Below are 22,008 nucleotides of genomic sequence, written 5' to 3'. Positions count from 1 at the left end.
CAGTGTTAGTCAGAATTATTCAGAGATTGTGCACAGTATATTTAATACTCCCAGTGACAAGCACATTATAAAATCTGTTGTAGAGAAATAACAGTTCAAAAGGTTAATGAGAAAGAATTTGCTGTTGAAATTCCTTCTTTTCCATAAGTTAAAGGTTTTGATTTTACTAATAACTGCTTGAATAAGAAAATACTTTTTTTTCTGTAGCGTTCTTCAGTTATGAAGTGTTCTAATTAAACATGACTTTCCCCTCACAAATCTCCCCTGCACTCAGGTATCCCTCCATTCCCTCATGGATGCCCCTCTCCCAGCCAACCGAGATACCTTTCCCCCTTCACCCCTTGCATCACACCCAGATACTATCCTCACACATTTTTCACTGTCAGAAGTTGCTCGGCCTGTTCAGTACTTTTATTCTGAAACCTTCTGACATCTTTGTCCAACACTGGTGGGGGACAGCTCGCCAGTGTCTTGGTAAGAAAGTGGGGGGGGGGAGGGGGAATTCCCACAAAATACATTTTTTGCAACTGGAAGTAAATGTCTAGAGACTTCTGAACATCCCTGGGCATGTCTGCTGATCTAATGATTTCTTTACATGTGGACATTGGCAATCTCCTATCAGAATCCTTCTTCTTCAGCCCTTTATCTTTTTCACCTATCACCACCCCCTCCAACTTCCCTCTTCATTACTTCCACCCACCTACATTCCCCCTCACTTGGCTTCATCTATCACCTTTGAACTTGCACTCCTTCCCCTCCATCCCCCCAGCTTCCTATCCTGGCTTCTTACCCCTCTTCCTTTCCAGCCCTGATGAAGGGCCTCACCCCAAAACATCTACTCTTTATTCCTTTCCATCGATGCTGCCTGACCTGCTGAGTTCCTCCAGCATCTTGAGCGTGCTACTTCGGATTTCCAGCATCTGCAGAATCTCTTGTGTTTATGATTGGCAGGGCTAACTTTCTATTGTGGTGGGTGAGATCCCTGGCTGACAGTTCTGTTAGAAGTTGTACGATTTTGACTCAGCAAGGATGAGGGGACAGTGATATCCTTTCTGCTCAGACTGGATTGCAACTTGGAAGAAACCTGCAAGTTCTACCACAACACACACGAAGTGCTGGAGGAATTCAACAGGTCAGGCAGCATCTACAGAAACCAACAAACGGTCGATGTTTCAAGCTGAGACCTTTCGTCAGGACTAGAAATGAAGGGGGAAGATGCCAGAATAAAAAGTTGAGGGGGAAGGGAAGGGGGAGGGGGAGGAGGGCAAGTTAGAAGGCAATAGGTGAAGCCAGGTGGGTGGTAAAGGTAAAGGGCTGGAGAAGTAGGAATCTGATAGGAGAGGAGAGTGAACCATAGGAGAAAGGGAAGGAAGAGACCCAAGGGGAGGTGATAGACAAGTGAGAAGAGGTAAGAGGCCACAGTGGGGAACAGAAGAGGGAAGTGGGAACGAAAAATGCTTTTACTGGAAGGACAGATTGATATTTGTGCCATCAGGTTGGAAGGCTACCCAAATGGAATATGAAGTGTTGCTCCTCTACCCAGAGGGTGGCCTCATCTTGGCACAAGAGGAGGCTATGGACTGACGTGTCGGAATGGTAATTGAAATCGGAATTAAAATGTTTGACTACCAGTGAGTCCCACTTTTGGCAGATAGTGCAGAGGTGCTCAACCAACAGGACCCCCAATTTACAACGGGTATCACCGATGTAGAGGAGGACCCATCGGGAGCACTACACGCAGTAGAAGACCCCAGTACGTTTGCAGGTGAAATGTTGCCTCATCTGGAGGGAGTGATGGGGCCCTGAATGGAGGGGAGGGAGGAGGTGAATGGAGGTGAGGGAGGAGGTGAATGGGCAGGCGTAGCACTTTGCCTGCTTGCAGGGATAAGTGCGGGGAGAGAGATTAGTGGGGAGGGACGAATGGACAAGGGAATCATGGAGGGAGTGATCACTGCAGAAAGCGGAGAGGACAGGTAAAGGTATGTTGGTGGTAGGATCCCTTTGGAGATGGTGGAAGTTGCAGAGAAGGATGTATTGGAAGTTTTGATACATCCCAGCATTTGCTTCCCTTCTAGATGGTAGCATTTAGGATACACTTGTACTTTTTGAATGATAAGCTTTGTAATGTTGTATGGGCTGAGTGATGTCCAGGGCGATGGATAAGATATTAGCCAACCAAACATCCTATCTGAACACAAGAGATTCTGCAGATGCTGGAAATCTAGAGCAGCACACTCAGAACATTGGAGGAACTCAGCAGGTCAGGCAGCATCTGCAAAAGGAGATAAACATGATGAAATGTCTCGGCCCAAAACGTCAGTTGTTTTTTTCCCTCTATAGAGGCTGCCTGGCCCGCTGAGTTCCTTCAGTACTTTGAGTGTGAAGCATCTTATCCGGACACATCACAGCTTGACATGGCAACTGCTCTGTCCAAACCGGCAAGAAGTTGCGGAGTTGTGGAATTGTCATCATGGAAATCAGCTTCCCCTCCATGGACTCTGTCTACACATTTAACCGCCTTAGTGTAATCAAAGATTCCTCCCACACTGGACATTCTCTTCTCTTCCTTCTCCCAATGACCAGAAGATACAAAGGTTCAAACCAGGTTCAAAGGCAGCTTCTGTCCTGCTGATAGAAGACTACAGAATGATCATTAAAGATGTACACTTGACCTCACAATCTACCTCGTTGTGGCCTTGCACCTTGTTGTCTATCTGCACTGCACTTTCTCTGTAACATAACACTATATTTTGCATTCAAAGTACATTTATTATCACAGAAAGTATAAATTATACAACCTTGAGATTTGTCTGCCTACAGGCAGCCACAAAGCAAGAAGTCCAAAAAAACTCAATTAAAAAAAAGACCAACACCCAATGGCTATCTCAGTGTACTGATGTGAGGAAATTACCCGTATGAATGGCAAGCAAAATTTTTTCACTGCACCTTGGCGCATTGGCAACAATAAACCAATGACCTTTGTGGACACTTTATTTGGTACACCTGTACACCTGCTCATTAATGTAAATATTTAATCAGCAAATCATGTGACAATAACTTAATGTATAAAAGCATACAGACTTGGTCAGGAGGTTCATTTATTGTTCAGACCAAACACAGAATGGGGAATAAATGTGATCCAAGTGGCTTTGACTGTGGAATGATTGTTGGTGCCAGACAGGGTGGTTTGAGTATCTCAGAAACTGCTGATCTCCTGGGATTTTCACACACAACAGTCTCCAAAGTTTACAGAGAAAGATGCAAAAAATTAAAAAAAACAAAGAATATCCAGTGAGCGGCAGTTCAATGGGGGGAAAAATGGCTTGTTAATGAGAGAGAAACATAGAAACATAAAAAATGTAGAAAATCTGCAGCACAATACAGGCCCTTCAGCCCACAAAGCTGTGCCGAACATGTCCTTACCTTAGAAATTACCTGGGGTTATCTAGGTCAGAGGAGACTGGCCACACTGATTCAAGGTGACAGGAAGGTGACAGTAACTCAGATAATCATGTGTCACAACAGTGGCGTGCAGTAGAGCATCTCTGAATGCACAGCATGTCAGACCTTGAAGTGGATGGCTACAGCAGCAGAAATCCATGAATGTACCCTCAATGGTCACTTTATAAGGTACCTCCTGTACCTAACAAAGTAGCCACTGAGCATCAGTTCCTAAGTCATAAATGGTGTCAAATGACCATGGAAAAACTGAAGACCAGCTGTTGTGACTTGCAGATGATGGGAGGGTTTTGGCAAAGCAGGAGCTGCCTGCTGCAGTTCAGCCAGACTCCAGGTGGCTAAGTTTCCAGTCAATAATGATCTTCAGGACGATGGGGAAATCTAGTGACGGAGAAGCAAGGGGAATGCTAATGTTAGACTCACTCTCGGAGATGGTTATTTCCTGGCACATTTGAGGCATGAATGTTAGTTGCTAATCATTAGCCCTTGCTCATATGCTGTCCTGGACTTCTTGCATGCAGATATGAGTCAGTTCATGATATGAAGGGCTGTGAATGGACCTGCCAACTGTGGGAATTATCTGCAGTCATCTCCTCACAGTCTGACAAAGTACATGAAGATGTTCGGTCTGGAGACACGGCACCGGGAATCTCATTCAGCAGGGTTCGGAGAACAGGTGAGGACAGATTTAATACATCACCGGCACCAGTCTAATTACTGTCAAGGGATATATAGAGAAAAGTGCTGGAAAAAGGTCAGCATTATCAAGAAGGATCCCGCACACCCTGCTCATGGACTGTTTGTCCCATTCTCATCAGGGTATAGGCTATGAGTATCCATGCCAGGATTACCGGATACAAAAACAGTTACTTCCCCAAGCCATCAGACTGATCAACACCTCCATTTCATCTCCAGTCAGAGTCACCTTATGTACACACATCCCTATGCCTAGTGTTATTATAGTCCCTTAGACCATAAGACCATACGAGAGAGGAGGAGTAGAATTAGGACATTTAGCCCATTGAGTCTGCTCTGCCATTCAATCATGGTTGATTTGTTTTGCCTCACAACTCCATTCTCCTGCCTTCACCCCATAACCTTTGATGCCCTGGCTAATCAAGAACATATCAACTTCCGCTTCAAGTATGCATAATGACTTGGCCTCCACAGCCGTCTGTGGCAATGAATTCCACAGATTCTCCACCCTCTGGCTAAAGAGATTCCTCCTCATCTGTGTTCTAAAGGGACATACATTACATACTTTATGTACGGCTACATGCAATCAGTCTATATATATAAGCCAGTCTTAGATGTTCATATTTAACATGTTTTTATTGAGCTCTTTTTATTAATTGTTTTTTTTTCAATGTTACATTTTGTTTTCTTTAACACTTGTTTACTCATGAATGATGCTATACAGTGTTGAATATCGATAGGTCATCACTGCCAGAGCCACTGGGGATCTTCCAGAGGAGGAGGGAGGGAAGAGGAAAGACCCTGACAATAGGAGTCTGTCTCTCCACAGAATACGAGGAACTGGGAGAAAGGGTTGGAAGTACAAAGGTTACCAAATGCCTTTAGGGTGGTGAGCTGACACTGACTCGGTCAGAACACAAAACTTTTTTTGGACATTTCTCTTGCAAATTCAAGACCCTATTGGACTTTGATAATGCAAGATGCTGCAGGTGTGAAATGGAAGAAATGCGGTTGAGGGCAGTGATGATGGTGGAGGAAGGGAAGCTCCTTTCTTTGAAAAAGGAGGTCATGCACATCTGCTCTTACCCCATCCTCCTGCCACCCGACCGAGGATAGAGCTCCTCTTGTCCTCACCTACCATCCCACCAGCCTCCATGTCCCGCGCATAATTCTCCAGAACTTCCGCCGTCTCCAACACATCTTCCCACCATCCCACTTCCTGCTTTCCGCAGGGATCGCTCCCTACGTAACTCCCTTGTCCATTCGTCCCTCCCAACTGATCTTCCTCCTGGCACTTATCTTTGCAAGCGGAACAAGTGCTACACCTTCCCCTATATCTCCTCCCTCACTACCATTTAGGGCCCCATTCAGTCCTTCCAGGTGAGGCGACACCTTACATGTGAGACTGTTGGGGTCACACACTGTGTCTGGTGCTCCCTGTGTGACCTCCTGTATTTCGGTGAGACCCGACGTAGATTGGGAGACCATTTCGCTGAGATCCGCCAGGAGAAGCGGGATCTGCAAGTGCCCACCCATTTTAATTCCACTTCTCATTCCCGTTCCAATATGTCTATCCACGGCCTCCTCTGCTGATGCAATGAGGCCACACTCAGGTTGGAGGAACAATACCTTATATTCCGTCTGGGTAGCCTCCAACCTGATGGCATGAACATTGATTTTTCAAACTTCCAGTAATGGCACCTCCCCCCTCCCCTTCATCATTCCCCATCTCCTGTTCCCTCTCTCACCATATCTCCTTGCTCCTCCCCACTTTTCTTTCTTTTATAGCCTTCTGTTCTCTCCTATTGGATTTCCCCTTCTCCAGCCCTGTATATCTTTCACCAATCAATTTCCCAGCTCTTTACTTCATCCCTCTCGCTCCCGGTTTCACCTATCGCCTGGCGATTCTCTCTCCTCTCCCCACACCTTTCAAATCTACTCCACAGTTTAATTTCTCCAGTCCTGCCGAAGGGTCTCGGCCAGAAACGTCGGCTGTACTTTTTTCCATTGATGCTGCCTGGCCTGCTGAGTTCATGCAGCATTTTGCGTGTGTTGCTCGGATTTCCAGCACTCCCTCTGTCCCTCTGAATATACCTCTTGCCCATCCTCTGGGTCACCCCCCCCCTTGTCTTTCTTCCCGGACCTCCTGTCCCATTATCCTCTCGTATCCCCTTTTGCCAATCACCTGTCCAGCTCTCGGCTCTATCCCTCCCCCTCCTGTCTTCTCCTATCATTTTGCATCTCCCCCTCCCCCTCCAGCTTTCAAATCCCTTACTCACTCTTCCTTCAGTTAGTCCTGACGAAGGGTCTCGGCCTGAAACGTCGACTGCGCCTCTTCCTATAGATGCTGCTTGGCCTGCTGCATTCACCAGCAACTTTGATGTATCTGCAGATTTTCTCTTGTTTCTGAGGAACCCATCCTCAGCGTTAAGCAGGGACTGAGTCTGTGTGTTTTTTTTTGCGTGACTGTTTTTTTTTGCTCGCTGTTTTGAACGCGCTGTGTATATTTCGCACCTTGGTCCCACAGAAACACTGTTTCATTTGGCTGTATGCATGTATGGTTGAATGATAATTAAATCTGATTTGATCTGATTTGAAAAGAGTGCGGGAACGAACGAACAGGCTAGAAGTATGAGAAAACCGCACTAGCCGGGATATTTATCAGGTGCTGGCAGAGATGAATGTGCAGACTTGGATCAGATTATTTCCCAGTAATTGGCTCGATTGCTGATACCATGGAGGTTTGCCTTCCAGCTGGCCATCCACCCAGGGTCTCTCTCTGATCTTGCTGCTGGAATCTGCAGCCCCCAGGCCTGGACATTGACGTGAGGCCTTTAGGAATCCCCCTGAGTGGGGAGATGTCTCGTCCTGGGAAGGGAAGGGGCCTTGCGCTCAGTCCAGGACTCAGCAGGAGGTGGCGGGATGGGAGGGGAACTATACCCCTCACTTTGGAGAGTCAGAAACAAATTTGATTGCTCAGCTAAGATTTCATAGGAGTTAGAAATGTTGAAGCATTTCAAACTGGGAGAAGTGCCAGATGATTACTTCTTAATTTTCTTTTTACTGTACCCTTCCTCTCCGGTGATGGACTTGAAAGGCTCAAGGGTGATGTTTGTCAGCTGCATCTTAATTTGGGAAGCGGGAGGGGACGTTATAGACTCATAGAGTACTAAAGCACAGAAACAGGCCCTTTGGCCCATCTGGACAATGCTGCCCTGCTCCAACTGTGTCCGGCTTCATGTCTGTAAGCTTTGCGACTATTTGCCTTGCTGTGTGGTGAACTGAGATTGTGGACGTGCTCCTGCTGCTGCAGACTTCGTGCCTGTGGAGTTAATTTTGTTCTGAATGCTGTTGCTTGCTTTTATTGTTTGCATGATACGTTTTATTTTCTCTCTCTGCGCGATAGGCCTTGGTCATTTAAAAAAAAATTGGGATCTTGTTTTGTGGCTGCCTGTAAGGAGACGAATCTCAGGGTTTGCATAACTTATACATACTTTGATAATAAATGTACTCCATTTTGTCACCCATAGTTCAGCCCCTCCCCATCTACATCCGGGATACATTCCATGCCCTCCACCTCTTCAATAACTTGCAGTTTCCCTGTCCCAACTGCTTCATTTTCACTATGGATGTCCAATCCCTATATACCGCCATTACCAATCAAGAAGGCCTCAAAGCCCTCCGCTACTTTCTGGATAATAGACCTCACCAGTTCCCCACCACCGCTACCCTCCTCCGGTTGGCGGAACTGGTTCTCACACTCAATAACTTCCCTTTTGGCTCTTCCCACTTTCTTCAGACTAAGGGTGTAGCTATGGGAACTCGCATGGGCCCCAGCTATGCCTGCCTCTTCGTTGGTTATGTGGATCAGTCTGTGCTCCAAACCTATTCTGCTACTGCTCCCCAACTTTTCCTTCGCTACATCAACGACTACATTGGTGCTGCTTCCTGCACCCATGCTGAGCTCGACAATTTCATCGACTTTACTTCTAAGTTCCACCCAGCCCTCAAATTCACTTGGTCTATCTCGGACACTTCTCTCCCCTTTCTCGATCTCTCGGTCTCCATATCTGGAGACAGACTGCCCACTGACATCTTCTACAACAGGGGTCCCCAACCTTTTTTGCACTGCGGACCAGTTTAATATTGACAATATTCTTGCGGACCGACTGACTGGGGGCGGGGTGGGGGGGTGGTAGGATTGTGAACAGACAAGAGTAGCAGTCAGATACGTTGTTTACTCTGAGAAAGACTACAGTGACCATGAAGCCTTGCGCGGGCACCAGTGCGCATGCGTGAACGTGCTGATTTTTCCCCTACAAATCACTTTTGGCGATTCTGTTCGGTGGGGGGGGGGTTAATCACGACCGGAATATAGGTGATAAGTGGCTAATACACTCAATTTCATTTCTAAAAGGGTTTATCTAACGAATTTAATATTAAACACTCAGCACATATTTTCCTCGCATGAATATACTGATAAGTCAATTATCATGTGAGGAGAGGGAAGCTTGAAGTAAATGTTGAACGAACTTCCAGTAGAAGTGGTAGAGGCAAGTTCGATATTATCATTTAAAGAAAAATTAGATAGGTATATGGACAGGAAAGGAATGGAGAGTTATGGGCTGAGTGCAGGTCGGTGGGACTAGGTGAGAGTAGCATTCGACACGGACTAGAAGGGCAGAGATGGCCTGTTTCCGTGCTGTAATTGTTATATGGTTATATAAGTAAGTCAATAGCATCATAACATTTTAAGTAACGTTTGGATATTAAACACACAGCACGTATTTTCCCCGTATGAACATATAAAATCATTGCAACACACCAATATCGCTGAATAAGTGGGAGCCCTGAGCTTGTTTTCCTGCAACAAGACGATGCCATCGCGGGGTGATGGGAGACAGCGATACTCGAAGGGGGTTCCTTATGTCCAGTCTATTCCGCAATTTAGTTTCCGTTGCATTCATTGCAGAGATATGTTGGAAATGGAAGCAACGTTTTTAGTGCTTTCGTGGCTATCTCAGGATATTTACCCTTGACTTCATTTGCAAGCTCGAGGAGTTGATCTCCTTCCCGTGCTGACATGGATGACGCGCAGGTAATGACCGCGCGTGCGTTCCAGTTCAACAGTGGGTGTGACAGGGAATGAGGAAAGGTGCAGCTGACTCATATCGTTTCCTCACTGCCTGGTGGCGCATGCTTTGCAGCCCGGTGGTTGGGGACTGCTGTTCTACAAGCCCACTGACTCTCATAACTACCTCGACTATACCTCTTCCCACCCCGCCACATGCAAAAATGCCATTCCCTATTCCCAGTTCCTCCGTCTCCGCCGCATCTGCTGAGGTTTTCCGTTCCAGGACATCTCAAACGCCCTCTTTCTTTAAGGATCGTGGTTTCCCTTCTGCTGTCATCAATGATGCCCTCACCCGCATCTCCTCCATTTCCCGCACTTCGGCCCTCACCCCATCCTCCTACCACCACAACAGGGATAGAGTTCCCCTTGTCCTCACCTACCACCCCACCAGCCTCCGGATCCAGCACATTATCCTCCGCAACTTCTGCCACCTTCAACAGGACCCCACCACTAAGCACATCTTTCCCTCTCCACCCCTCTCCGCTTTCCGCAGGGATCAGTCCCTCCGTGACTCTCTGATCCACACGTCCCTCCCCACGGATCTCCCACCTGGCACTTATCCCTGTAAGCGCAAGTGCTACACCTGTCCCTACACCTTCTCTCTTGCCACCATTCAGGGCCCCAAACAGTACTTCCAAGTGAGGCAACACTTCACTTGTGGGTCTGTTGGGGTCATCTATTGCATCTGGTGCTCCCGGTGCGGTCTCCTCTACATCGGTGAAACCCGACGCAGATTGGGGGACCGCTTTGTCGAGCACCTCCGTTCCATCCGCCACAACAGACAGGATCTCCCAGTAGCCACCCACTTCAACTTTGCTTCCCATTCCCATTCAGATATGTCCATACATGGCCTCCTCTACTGCCTTGATGAGGCTAAACTCAGGTTGGAGGAGCAACATCTCATATACCGTCTAGGTAGTCTCCAGTCCCTTGGTGTGAACATAGAATTCTCCAACTTCCGGTAATTCCCTCCCCCTCCCTTCCTCTATCCCTATGTCACTCTGCCCCCTCCCCCAGCTGCCTATCACCTCCCTCATGGTTCCACCTCCTTCTACTACCCATTGTGTTTTCCCCTACTCCTTCTTCACCTTTCCTGCCTATCACCTCCCTGCTTCTCCCCCCCCACCCCTTTATCTTTCTCCTTACTGGTTTTTCTCCTGGCACCTACTAGCCTTCTCCTTCCCACCCTCATCTCCCCCATCTCCCCCATTCTCCCCCATCTTCTTTATAGGGCCTCTGCCCCTTCCCTCTACAGTCTTGACGAAGGGTTCCGGCCCGAAACGTTGACTGATCGTTTCCACGGATGCTGCCCGACCTGCTGAGTTCCTCCAGCGTGTTGTGAATGTTGTAAGTGTACTTTGAACTTTGATCTACTGCCTAGTCCCATCTACCTGTCTATGTAAGAGGAGACGAATTTGCGACGAGGTTGGAGACCAATCACAGATTGTCGAAGCATCTTCACGTGCTCAACTCCTCTTTCTCACTGGCACATCCAACTACCAATCCATCCACCCAATTACAGATTATTCTTCCTCGTTTTGGACTCCCCTGGAATATAATTGTCTTCTTGATGCAGCCCTGTCGAAAATGTGAGGACTTTCATCTCATCGTATCTAAATCTTCAGTTCTGAGCCTCAGAATTGGACCTTTCCCCATAATTCCTTCTGTTCCAGTTCCAGTGGCATCCTTGTAAATCCATCTTCCACTTTCTGCAGTGGCTCTATATTGTGCACTGGTAGGAGGTCCTGAGGAGTCCACGCCGGAAAAGTGAAGTTGAATGAGGGGAGTGACGCAGCAACGGCGGGCTGGAGCTGTGGGTGAGCAGAGCGAGAGACGGCCTCATCGGACACTGCTCCTGCTACTGAACGCATTCTATCTGCACAACTGCAGAAGTCACACATGAAACAGTGGAACAATCCCATCACACTGGGCAGAGAGCTCTGCAATGCGACAATGCAATTCCTCCTGTCGGCATCTCCTTCGCTTCTCTTGGTATTCCTTGTCATCATGCAGCGTTGTATTGGGAATCACTTCAGGATTTGGGAGCCTGTGGACTTATGGTAAAAGTCAGTGTATAATTTCCACTGGTGTATAAGTCGCACCTTGCTCCAATTTTAAAAAAGAGCACATTGCTTAGGTTTAAAATACATTTACCTTTCTTCTTCAAAGTACAGGTAATATTTTTAATTTATATTCCATTAAAACATTTGTTATGCTTCACAGTTTCATTGCTTTAAGTAAGGTTAGATAAGGGTCTTTTAAGAGCCTCTTAGATAGGTAACATGGTGCTTAGAAAAATAGAGGGCTATGCGCTGGGGAAATTCTAGGCAGCTTCTAGGGTAGGTTACATGGTCGGCACAACATTATGGGCTGAAGGGCCTGTAATGTGCTGTAGATTTCTATGTTTCTATGTTCTAAACGATGAAATCACAATGAAAATACAAAATGCTTTTGCAAGAAAAATAGTTGAATCATACCAAGCTTAATTTAATTTGACTACTGGACCAACGTACAAGTGTGAAAACCACCGATCCCCTATTCAAACCTTTACAAACTACCCAGAAAGTTGACCTTTACGTTTTTCTGTGGTGATATACCCAGAAACCTTGATTTCAAAGTTCTTCTACTTAACCAATAGGTTCCAAGTTTGGTAGAATACACCTGCATAACCTGACTTACAAGTCAATTGTAAGACTAACTACAGACGTGCCTATATCTACACAGTAACCTAGGACAAAGAACATAGAAAAGTACAGCACAGGAACAGGGCCTTCAACCCATGATGTTGGGCCAAACTATTTAAACTAGTAATTAAATAACTTTAAGATATTTGGAGGAAACTCTGTGGGGGCGGGGAATGTCAGAGGTAAGTATTTTACACAGAGTGGTGAGTGCATGGAACACCTTTCAGGGGTAATGGTTGAGGCAGATACATTAGGGACATTTAAGAGACCCTTAGGCTCATGGATGAAAGAAAGTGGGGGCTACGTAGGAGGGAAGGGTTTGATTGATCTTGGAGTAGGCTGAAAGGTCAGCAGAGCATAGTGGGCCAAAGGGCCTGTACTGTTCTATGTTCTATGTTAAATGCCTAACTAAATGAATCTCTTCTGCCTACCTAATGTCCATATTGTTCCATTCATTGAATATTCATTCACCTTTCTAAGAGCCACTTTACCACCTCTTAAACACAAGAGATTGTGCAGATGCTGGATGTCTTAAACTCCTCCAGAATTTTGTGCGTGATGAACTCCTCTAACATTTGCCCCCACCATCACCCCTGGTAGCATATTCCAAGCAGCCACCATGCTCTATTCAAAACATCTTGCTTCATAACATCTTTGAACTTTCCCTCCTCTCACTTTAAATGCATGCCCTCCAGTATTAGCACATTTCATCCCTGGAGAAAATGAACCAGCTGTCTATCTATGCCTTTCATAATCTTACAAGCCTCTATCAGATCACCCTGCAAACTCTGCTGCTCCAGAGAAGATAACCCAAGTTTGTCCAACTTCTCCTTTTAGCACAGAGTTCAAAGTCAATTTTATTATCAAAGTACATACGTCCCCCTCGGAGATTGATGGATCGGACTGTTGGCTGTAGTTCAAAATAACTGTCATTCATATCGGTCTCCTTCAGTTTTCTGAGTTTTTTCCAGTTCTTTCTTGTTGCCGATTGGCGTATTGGTGTTTGGGGGCTTGGGGGTTTGATATCCTCGTTACCGTTTTCCGTGCGGAGAGACCTATTAGCTTTTTGTGTGCGAAGGAGGCGGTTGGGGGTTTGGGGTTTCATGTTCTTGTTGCTGTTTTCCCATGTGGGTGAGATGTTAGCTTTTTTGGGCGAGCTAGGGGGTTGGAGATCTGGGGTTTGATGTTTTAGATGCCGTTTCTCCGTGTGGAGTGACCTGTTAGGTTTTTGTGTGCAAGAGGGGGGATAGGAGTTTGGGGGGGGGGCAGTGGTTGATATCTTTCTTTTGTTGACTTCCATGGTTTTCTTTGTTTTGTGACTATCTGCAGAAGGTGAATCTCAGAGTTGTATACATACTTTGATATTAAATGAACCTTTGAATATAAATGTCATCATACACAACCCAGAGATCAGTAGTGAGATGTGATAACTGTTCCAATAATGTGAGCACGGCCATCTGTGAGGGTACTGCATGCGTATGCATCACTTCAAACAGCTTCTTATTTATTGTAGAGTTTGCTCAGCTGAATGACCTTTGCACATTACAAAGAAGCAGAAGCATCGTTGGGGTAAGGAATGGAAGGTGAGACTCTGGGCTTTGTTAGGGGGGGAGTGAGCTAACCTTGGGTGAACCACCTCAGGGTCCAGGCACCACTTCACAAACTAAAACACTGACATCTCACGATTTTTCGAAAATGGTACTGTGCGCTGGAGGCAATATCTCTTGATTTAGTTTGCCTGCTGCTTTGATCCTGTTCAGAAGAATGTTTATGTTATTCTTTGAAAAGCAAAACTCCCAGCAAATGAGACCAGGCTCGATAGGAGATTCCAAGTGGATGAACATTCCCAATTGGTATCAAATTCTCTCCCTTCTTCTACATTTTTTTAAATCTGACTTCATTTCAGGAAGCAGACACCTTTGATTGGGTTAGCGTTTAATGTCTATTACACAGTGCCTCTGAATTAGCAGGCCATTTCAATAGCCAGCCACCACCATTGTTGTGTCATCTGTGTGTTTACTGCCAATACCTCTTCCATTCATATCCATTTAGATCCCTGAGTTTAGATTGTACGGATACAACAATGGAAGTCGGAATCAGAATCCGGTTTAATATCACTGGAATATGTCGTGAAATTTGTTGTCTTTGTGGCAGCAGTACAATGCAATACATAATGATAGAAAACTCTGTGAAGTACAGTATTTATTCTGCCTATGTATATATAATATATTTACACACAAAATAGATAAATTAAACAAGCAGTAGAGTGGCACGGTAGCATAGTGGTTAGCACAATGGTTTACAGTACCAGTAACCCAGGTTCAATTCCAGCTGCTGCCAGTAAGGCGTTTGTACATTCTCTCTGTGACCATGTGGGTTTCCTCCGGGTGCTCTGGTTTCCTCCCACAGTCCAAAGATGTACTGGTTGATGGGTTAACACTGAGCATCATAGGAAGTCATTCCTGCCTGTGGCCATCAAACTTTACATCTCCTCCCTTGGAGGGTCAGACACCCTGAGCCAATAGGCTGGTCCTAGACCTATTTCCTGGCATAATTTACATATTACTATTTAATTATTTATGGTGCAACTGTAACAAAAACCAGTTTCCCTCAGGATCAATAAAGTATAACTATGACTATGACAATGACTATAATTGGTCATTGTAAACTGTCCCGTGATTAGACGAGGGTTGCTGAGCGATGCAAAGGGCCTACTCCACTTTGTATCCCAATAAATAAATAAAAATAGAAATTAAGAAAAGAGAATTGAACTAATTTCTCTGGTCAATGGCTAAGCGTACTGCTCTTTGTCCATTAATTTAACCAGCATGCTATTCTGTCACCTCCCAAGTCTCTGGGAGCCTCTACAATCAATGTTAGAACCCAGAGAGCAGTTAACCATCTGATGCAGTCCTTAAACAGGGAGCAAACCGAAAGCAACAGATTGCCTCTTCATCATTGCAACACACTTTATAGAATCTGATCAACAAAGAAAGGACCATTCATTCCATATGACCATAAGGCATTAGAGCAGAATTAGGCCATTCAGCCCATCAAGTCTGCTCTGCCATTGCATCATGGCCAATTTATTATCCCTCTCAACCCCATTCTCCTGCCTTCTTCCTGTAACCTTTGACACCCTTACCATTCAAGAAACTATTAAGCTCCACTTTAAATACATCCAATGACTTGGATTCCGCAACCATCTGTGGCAATGGATTTCACAGATTCGCCACACTCTGGTTAAAGAAATTCCTCCTCATCTCTTCAAATGGATGTCCCTCTGTTCTGAGGCTGTGCCCTCTGGTCTTAGACTCCCCTACTACTGGGAAGCATCCTCTCCTCATCTATTCTATCTAGACCAAAGGTTCCCAAGCTGGGGTCCATGGACACCTCAGTTAATCATAGGAATCCATGGCATAAAAAACTCTGGGAACCTTTGATTTAGACCCTTTAATGTTCAACAGTTCTTTATGCCTGTTTCAGGAAGAATGTCCCAATTAGTTTGAGACCCCAATAAACGAGATTTTTTTTCCATGTAAAATTGTACAGTATTTCTCTTTATGAAGTTACTGTTGAAACTGTTTACACAGTGTGTCCTGATCACGTGTCACCATTGCAAAAGAACTTGCCTCCTCTGCCCTCTGGTTCATTTACCCATTAGGTTCAACTACAATGTAAAGTGGAAATAATTCATCACTATATATTATTTATTGGATTGTTTACAGGGTTATGCACACACACACTCAGAGTTATAGTTGTGCCCATGGATTGTCCCTTCCCCAGTGAAATATATTTAGGCCAATAAATCAGTCAGGTCGCAAGTATAATTTAATCATCTTTCCATCTCAGTCTAGGGAAGGACACAAAAAAAAACAATAATGTTTAACTTGGAAATTCTCTCCTCACCACTTCATAGTGTCCGTGCTGGGCAGCCAGATGCAGCGGGATCTGCCCTTCCTCCGATTGTGAGTTCACGCTCGATGCTGCCTTCAGAAGCATTTTCATCGGCTCCGCCTTCCCCTGCCACGCTGCGTAGTGTAATGGTCTCATCGCTGTAACATAGGACCAGAGGCACGTCAACAGAACCAGGCTCAAGGACAGATTCTACCCAGCCACTGTAAGACTACCGAACGGTCCCCTCGTATGATAAGGTGGACTCTCCACCTCACAATCGACCGAAAGGACCTCAACTTTGTCATAGGGTTTGGAGGCTTGTGTGCCTCAATGACCCTGAAAGCTATGTTAGCTGGCATCAGGACCTTGTGCTTTGACTCTTAGTAGGGTCGCCCAGGCCAAACAGGTCAAAGGGTCAAGGCTAGACTAAGAGTGGTCTACCAGTCCTCCAGCTTCAAGGGTTCAGCTCAGGGCTAACAACTCTGACTGGCCAAAAATAAAACTGTTACAGGAAGAGCAATGAAAGAAGCCTTCATTGCTGCCCTAAGCACCAACAGCGTCAAGGACAGTAAGTAAGAAAGTTCACCTCACAATCTAACTTGTGGCCTTTCACCGTATTTCTTTCTCTGTAACTGGAACGCTTTATCCTGCCCTCTCTTACTGTTTCCTCTTGAACTACATTGATAAGCTGATGTGAATGACAGCACAAAAAAGTTCTTCACTGTACCTCAGTACATGTGACAATAATAAACCAATTCAACTTATTTTGAATTGGACTCAAAATTGGTCATGTGCTCCCTTAAGGCCATTCCGTCAGTCAATATAACCAGGGGTGATCAAAACCTGACTTCATCTCCAACTTCTGGCCCATTCTTCATAATCCTTGACTCCCCTGCAGTTCAAATCCGAAAATCTGGGGCGGCACGGTAGCGTAGTGGTTAGCACAACGCTTTACGGTACAGGCGACCTAGGTTCAATTCCCACTGCTGCCTGCATGTTCTCCCCGTGACCTTACCAGGTGGTAGGTTAATCGCCCATTGTAAATTGTCCTGTGATTAGGCCAGGATTAAATTGGGGGATTGTGGGCAATGAGGCTCGAAGGGCCAAAAGGGCCTACTCTGTACTGTTTCTTGATAAGTAAATAAAATTAAAAATAGTCTATACATTCAACAACTCTGACTCCATAGCTCTATGTAAAAGAGAATGCTAAAGATTTGTCCTGGTGAAGAAATCCCTCTTCACCTCCATCTTAAATAAATAACCCTTAAATAAAACTATATTAAGTTTTGAGTTCCCTATCCCAGAAGAATCATTTGCTAGGCATGTCAGAATCTTACATGTTAAATGTCAGCTCTCGTACTTCTAAATCTATTGGAGATTGGCCAGACTCGCTCAAGTATGCCTCTTCAGATGACTCCTTCTCAGAATGAACTGTCTCTGAACTGCCGCCTTTGCAAAGGCATGCTTCTTTATATAATGCTGACAAAACTGCACTCCAAATTTACTCTCACCAAGACCCTGCTCTCCTAATCACTTGCAGCCTGCTTAGGGAAGGTGGTAGAAGATTAAGCCAACAGCTCACCTCAAGGGCCAACTTTTTCAGCACTAGGCAATCTAATAATTTGTCATAAAACACTGTGTTTTAAAGAATTATTCCACGAACTGTAGATAACTTCCCTTGTCTAATCTAAATCAAGTATTAAATACTAATTAAATGCTAAAAATCTGTAAGACCATGAGATATAGGAGCAGACATAGGCCACTTGGCTCATCAAATCTGCTCTGCCATTCTATCATGGCTGATTTATTATTCCTCTCAATCCATTCTCCCTGTAACCTTTGATATCCTGATTAATTGAGAACCTATCAAGTATAATCAATGAGTTAGCCATCTTTGTCTATGAATTTCACAGATTCACTATCCCCTGGCAAAAGAAATCCCTCCTCATCTCTGTTCTCCATTATAGGAAACATTCTCTCCACATCCACTCTATCTAGGACTTTCACTATTCAATAGGTTTCAGGGAGATCCCCCTCATCCTTCTAAACTCCAGCGAGTTCAGGCCCAGAGCCATCAAATGCTCCTCATACGTTAACCCTTTCATTCCTGATGTCATTCTCGTGAACTTCCTCTGGATCTTCTCCAATACCAGGATATCTTTTCTTGGATAAGTGTCCCAAAACTGCTCAAAATACTTCAAGTGCCATCCAAACACTCAGCATAACATCCTTGCTTTTGTATTCTAGTTCTCTCAAAATAGGTGCTAACATTGCATTTTCCTTTCTTACCACTGACTCAATCTGCAAGGTAACCTTTGGGGAATCCTACACAAGGACTCCAAAGTCCCTTTGAACCTCTGATTTTTGAATTTTCTCCCCAGTTACAAAATAGTCCATGCCTTTATTTCTACCAAGGTGCATGACCATACACTTCCCTACACTATATTCCATCTGCTACTTATTTTCCCATTCTTCCAATCTACACTCTTCTGCAGACTCCCTGCTTCCTCATTCTTACCTTCCCATCCACCTACCTTTGTATCATCTGCAAACTTGACCACAAAGCCATCGATTCTATCATCCAAATCACTGACAATTTTGTGAAAAGAAGTGGTCCCAATACTGACTCCTGCACAACCCTAATAGTCACCAGCAGTCGACCAGAATAGACCCCATTTATTCTGACTCTTTGTCTCCTATCAATCATCCAGTCTTAGACCATAATACCATAAGACATATGAGCAGAATTAAGCCATTCAGCCCATCGAGTCTGCTCTGCCATTCCATCATGGCTGATCCTGGACCCCTCTCAACCCCACTCACCTACCTGCTTGCCATAAACTTTGATGCTTTGACCAATCAGGAAGTGATCAATTTTCACTTTAAATATGCACATAGCTGTCCCTGGCAGGGCACGCCACAGATTCACTACTCTCTGGCTAAAAAAAAATTCCTCTTTACCTCTGTTCGAAAGGGTCGCCCCTCAATTTTGAGGCTTTGCCCTCTACTTCTGGATACTCCCACCACAGGAAACATCCCATCCACATCTACCTTATCTAGTTCTTTCAATGTTTGGTAGGTTTCAATGAGATCCCCACACATTCTTCTAAATTCCAGTGAGTACAGGTCCAAATCTGCCAAATGCTCCTCATATGTTAACTCTATCATTCCCAGAATCACCTATCCATGCTAGTATCTTTCCTGTAATTCCATGGGCTCTTATCTTGTTAAGCAGCCTCATGTGTGGCACCTTGTCAAAGGTCTTCTGAAAATCCAAGTAAATAATATCCACTGACTCTCCTTTGTCTATTCTGCCTCAAAGAATCCCAACAGATTTGTCAGGCAAGATTTCCCCTTAAGGAAACCATGCTGACTTTGGCCAACTTTGTCATGCGCCTCCAAGCTCCACAAAACCTTATCTTTAATAATAGGCTCCATGATATTATTATTTATACACAGGATGTGGACATCGTGGTCAGGCCTACATAAAGTGGCCACCCTGAACTGACTGGCTTGCTCAGGCAGGGTTTCCCAACCTTTTTTAATGCCATGGACCACTGCCACTAACTGAGGTGTTTCTGGGCCCCAAATTAGGAACCCGTAAACTGAAGGAATACTGATTCATATTGGTGAGTCTGGAGTGATGGATGGGCCAGATTGGGTAAGAATGGCCCCTTTCCTTCCCTGACAGACATTTGCTAGGGCTGCTCTGGGGGGGGGGGGGTTAAACTAGATTTGCAGGGGGAGGGGAACCAAAGTGTTAGAGCAGATAGTGAGGTGGAGGAGGACAAAGGTCATGCAAGAACTGCAAGTATAGTGCATGGAGTTAAGCCAGATCTAACATATAAAGAGGCTTTGAGGAAAGAGAAGCAGAATAAAGGGTGTAAAAATAGTAAGATAGAAGGGCTAAAGTGTGTGTATTTCAATGCAAGAAGCATCAGGAACAAAGGTGATGAACTGAGAGCTTGGATACATATATGGAATTATGATGTAGTGGCCATTACAGAGACTTGGCTGGCACCAGGGCAGGAATGGATTCTCAATATTCCTGGATTTTAGTGCTTTAAAAGGGATGGAGGGGGGGAAGGGGAGTTTGGGTGGCATTACTGGTCAGGGATACTATTACAGCTACAGAAAGGGTGTGTAATGTAGCAGGATCCTCTTTTGAGTCAGTATGGGTAGAAGTCAGGAACAGGAAGGGAGCAGTTACTCTGTTGGGAGTATTATATAGACCCCCTGATAGCAGCAGAGATACTGAGGAGCAGATTGGGAGGCAGGTTTGGGAAAGGTGCAAAAATAACAGGGTTGTTGTCATGGGTGACTTTAATTTCCTAATATTGATTGGCACCTGATTAGTTCCAATGGTAGATGGGACAGAGTTTGTTAAGTGTGTCCAGGATGGATTCCTGTCACAATATGTTGACAGGCCGAGTAGGGGGAATGCCATACTAGATCTAGTACTTGGTAATGAACCAGGTCAGGTCACAGATCTCTCAGTGGGTGAGCATCTGGGGAACAGTGACCACCGCTCCCTGGCCTTTATAATTATCATGGAAAGGATAGAATCAGAGAGGTCAGGAAAATTTTTAATTGGGGAAGGGCAAATTATGAGACTATAAGGTTAGAACTTGTGAGTGTGAATTGGGATAATGTTTTTGCAGGGAAATGTGCTAAGGACATGTGGTTGATGTTTAGGGATAAATTTGTCCCGGTGAGGAAGATAAAGAATGGTAGGGTGAAGGAACCATGGGTGACTAGTGAGGTGGAAAATCTAGTCAGGTGGAAGAAGGCAGCATACACGAGGTTTAGGAAGCAAGGATCAGAGGGGTCTATTGAGGAATATAGGGTAGCAAGAAAGGAGCTTAAGAAGGAGCTGAGGAGATCAAGAAGGGGGCATGAGAAGGCCTTGGCGAGTAGGGTAAAGGAAAACGCCAATGCATTCTTCAGTTATGTGAAGAACAAAATGATGACAGGAGTGAAGGGAGGACTGATTAGAGATAAAGGTGGGAAGATGTGCCTGGAGGCTGTGGAAGTGAGCGAGGTCCTCGGTGAATACTTCTCTTCAGTATTCACCAATGAGAGGGAACTTGATGAAGGTGAGGACAATATGAGTGAGGTTGATGTTCTGGAGCATGTTGATATTAAGGGAGAGGAGGTGCTGGAGTCGTTAAAATACATTAGCTTTATGGTAAGGGGCGGGAAGTTCTAGGGGGATATTAGAGGAAGGTTTTTTACTCAGAGAATGGTTGGTGCATGGAATGCACTGCCTGTGTCAGTGGTGGAGGCAGATATACTAGTGAAATTTAAGAGACTGCTAGACAGGTATATGGAGGAATTTAATGTGGGGGGTTATATGGGAGGTGGGGTTTAAGGGTTAGCACAATATTGTGGGCCGAAGGGCCTTGTACTGTCCTGTACTATTCTATGTTCTATGTTCTAAGCTGCTGTCTAAATGATGTACAGTATCTCCTTTTCCCAGCATGGAAAGTTATATGAAAAGAAAATTGGACTCTTTCTCATACATAAATTATTGCAAAACATTTTTGCTTCTAGGGAAGGGAGATGTGAAATTAGGATAAAATTCTGGAAAGAGACAAAGGTGAAATCCCAGAATGTAACTAATCAATCCTAACTTCAGAGAGATTTTATAAAGTGCTTCACATTTCAGCATTTCAATGCTGTGAAATGGAAAAATAATGAAGTCATTTTCAGCAAGAAATTAGTTTTCCCCTCTGAATATTCAATGATTTTCAAATTACTGCTCTTTTATAACATGAAATATGAAGAGTTGATGAAGATTTGGCATTGCTGATCTCATGCTAACAGGAGGATTATATACCAGTACTGGAGAAGTGCATCAAATTCGTGAAGATAAGGAGGTTTGGCTCGTCACCGAACACTCTGACAAACCTCTACAAATGTACTTTATAAAGTATCCTGACTGTTCGCCTCATGGTCTGATATGACAATTGGAACGCACGGGAGTGGACTCAGCCCAACAGGTCATGGGCGCATCCCTCCCTCCTATTGGTAGGACCTCCAAAAGACACTGCTCAAGAAGGCACCCTCCATCATCCAAGATGCCCACCGTCCAGCCCACGCCATCCTCTCGTAGCTACCTTCGGGCAGGGGGTACAG

The 22,008-nt window shown here is 45.0% G+C and overlaps 1 protein-coding gene across 4 annotated transcripts in view; it reads right to left on the bottom strand.

The window, feature by feature from the left end:
* caskin1 (CASK interacting protein 1) overlaps positions 1-22,008 on the bottom strand; it is a 740,245-nt gene that overhangs the window by 179,242 nt on the left and 538,995 nt on the right. For all 4 annotated transcript variants that reach the window (XM_063059322.1, XM_063059323.1, XM_063059324.1 and 1 more), the window contains exon 4: positions 15,883-16,028. In XM_063059322.1, the coding sequence (XP_062915392.1) occupies positions 15,883-16,028 (146 nt within the window). The remainder of the gene's footprint in view (positions 1-15,882; positions 16,029-22,008) is intronic.

This window comes from Mobula hypostoma, chromosome 9 (assembly GCF_963921235.1).
Source record: "Mobula hypostoma chromosome 9, sMobHyp1.1, whole genome shotgun sequence".
Taxonomy (NCBI): Eukaryota; Metazoa; Chordata; class Chondrichthyes; order Myliobatiformes; family Myliobatidae; genus Mobula; species Mobula hypostoma.
This window is presented reverse-complemented; position numbering and strand designations above follow the sequence as displayed.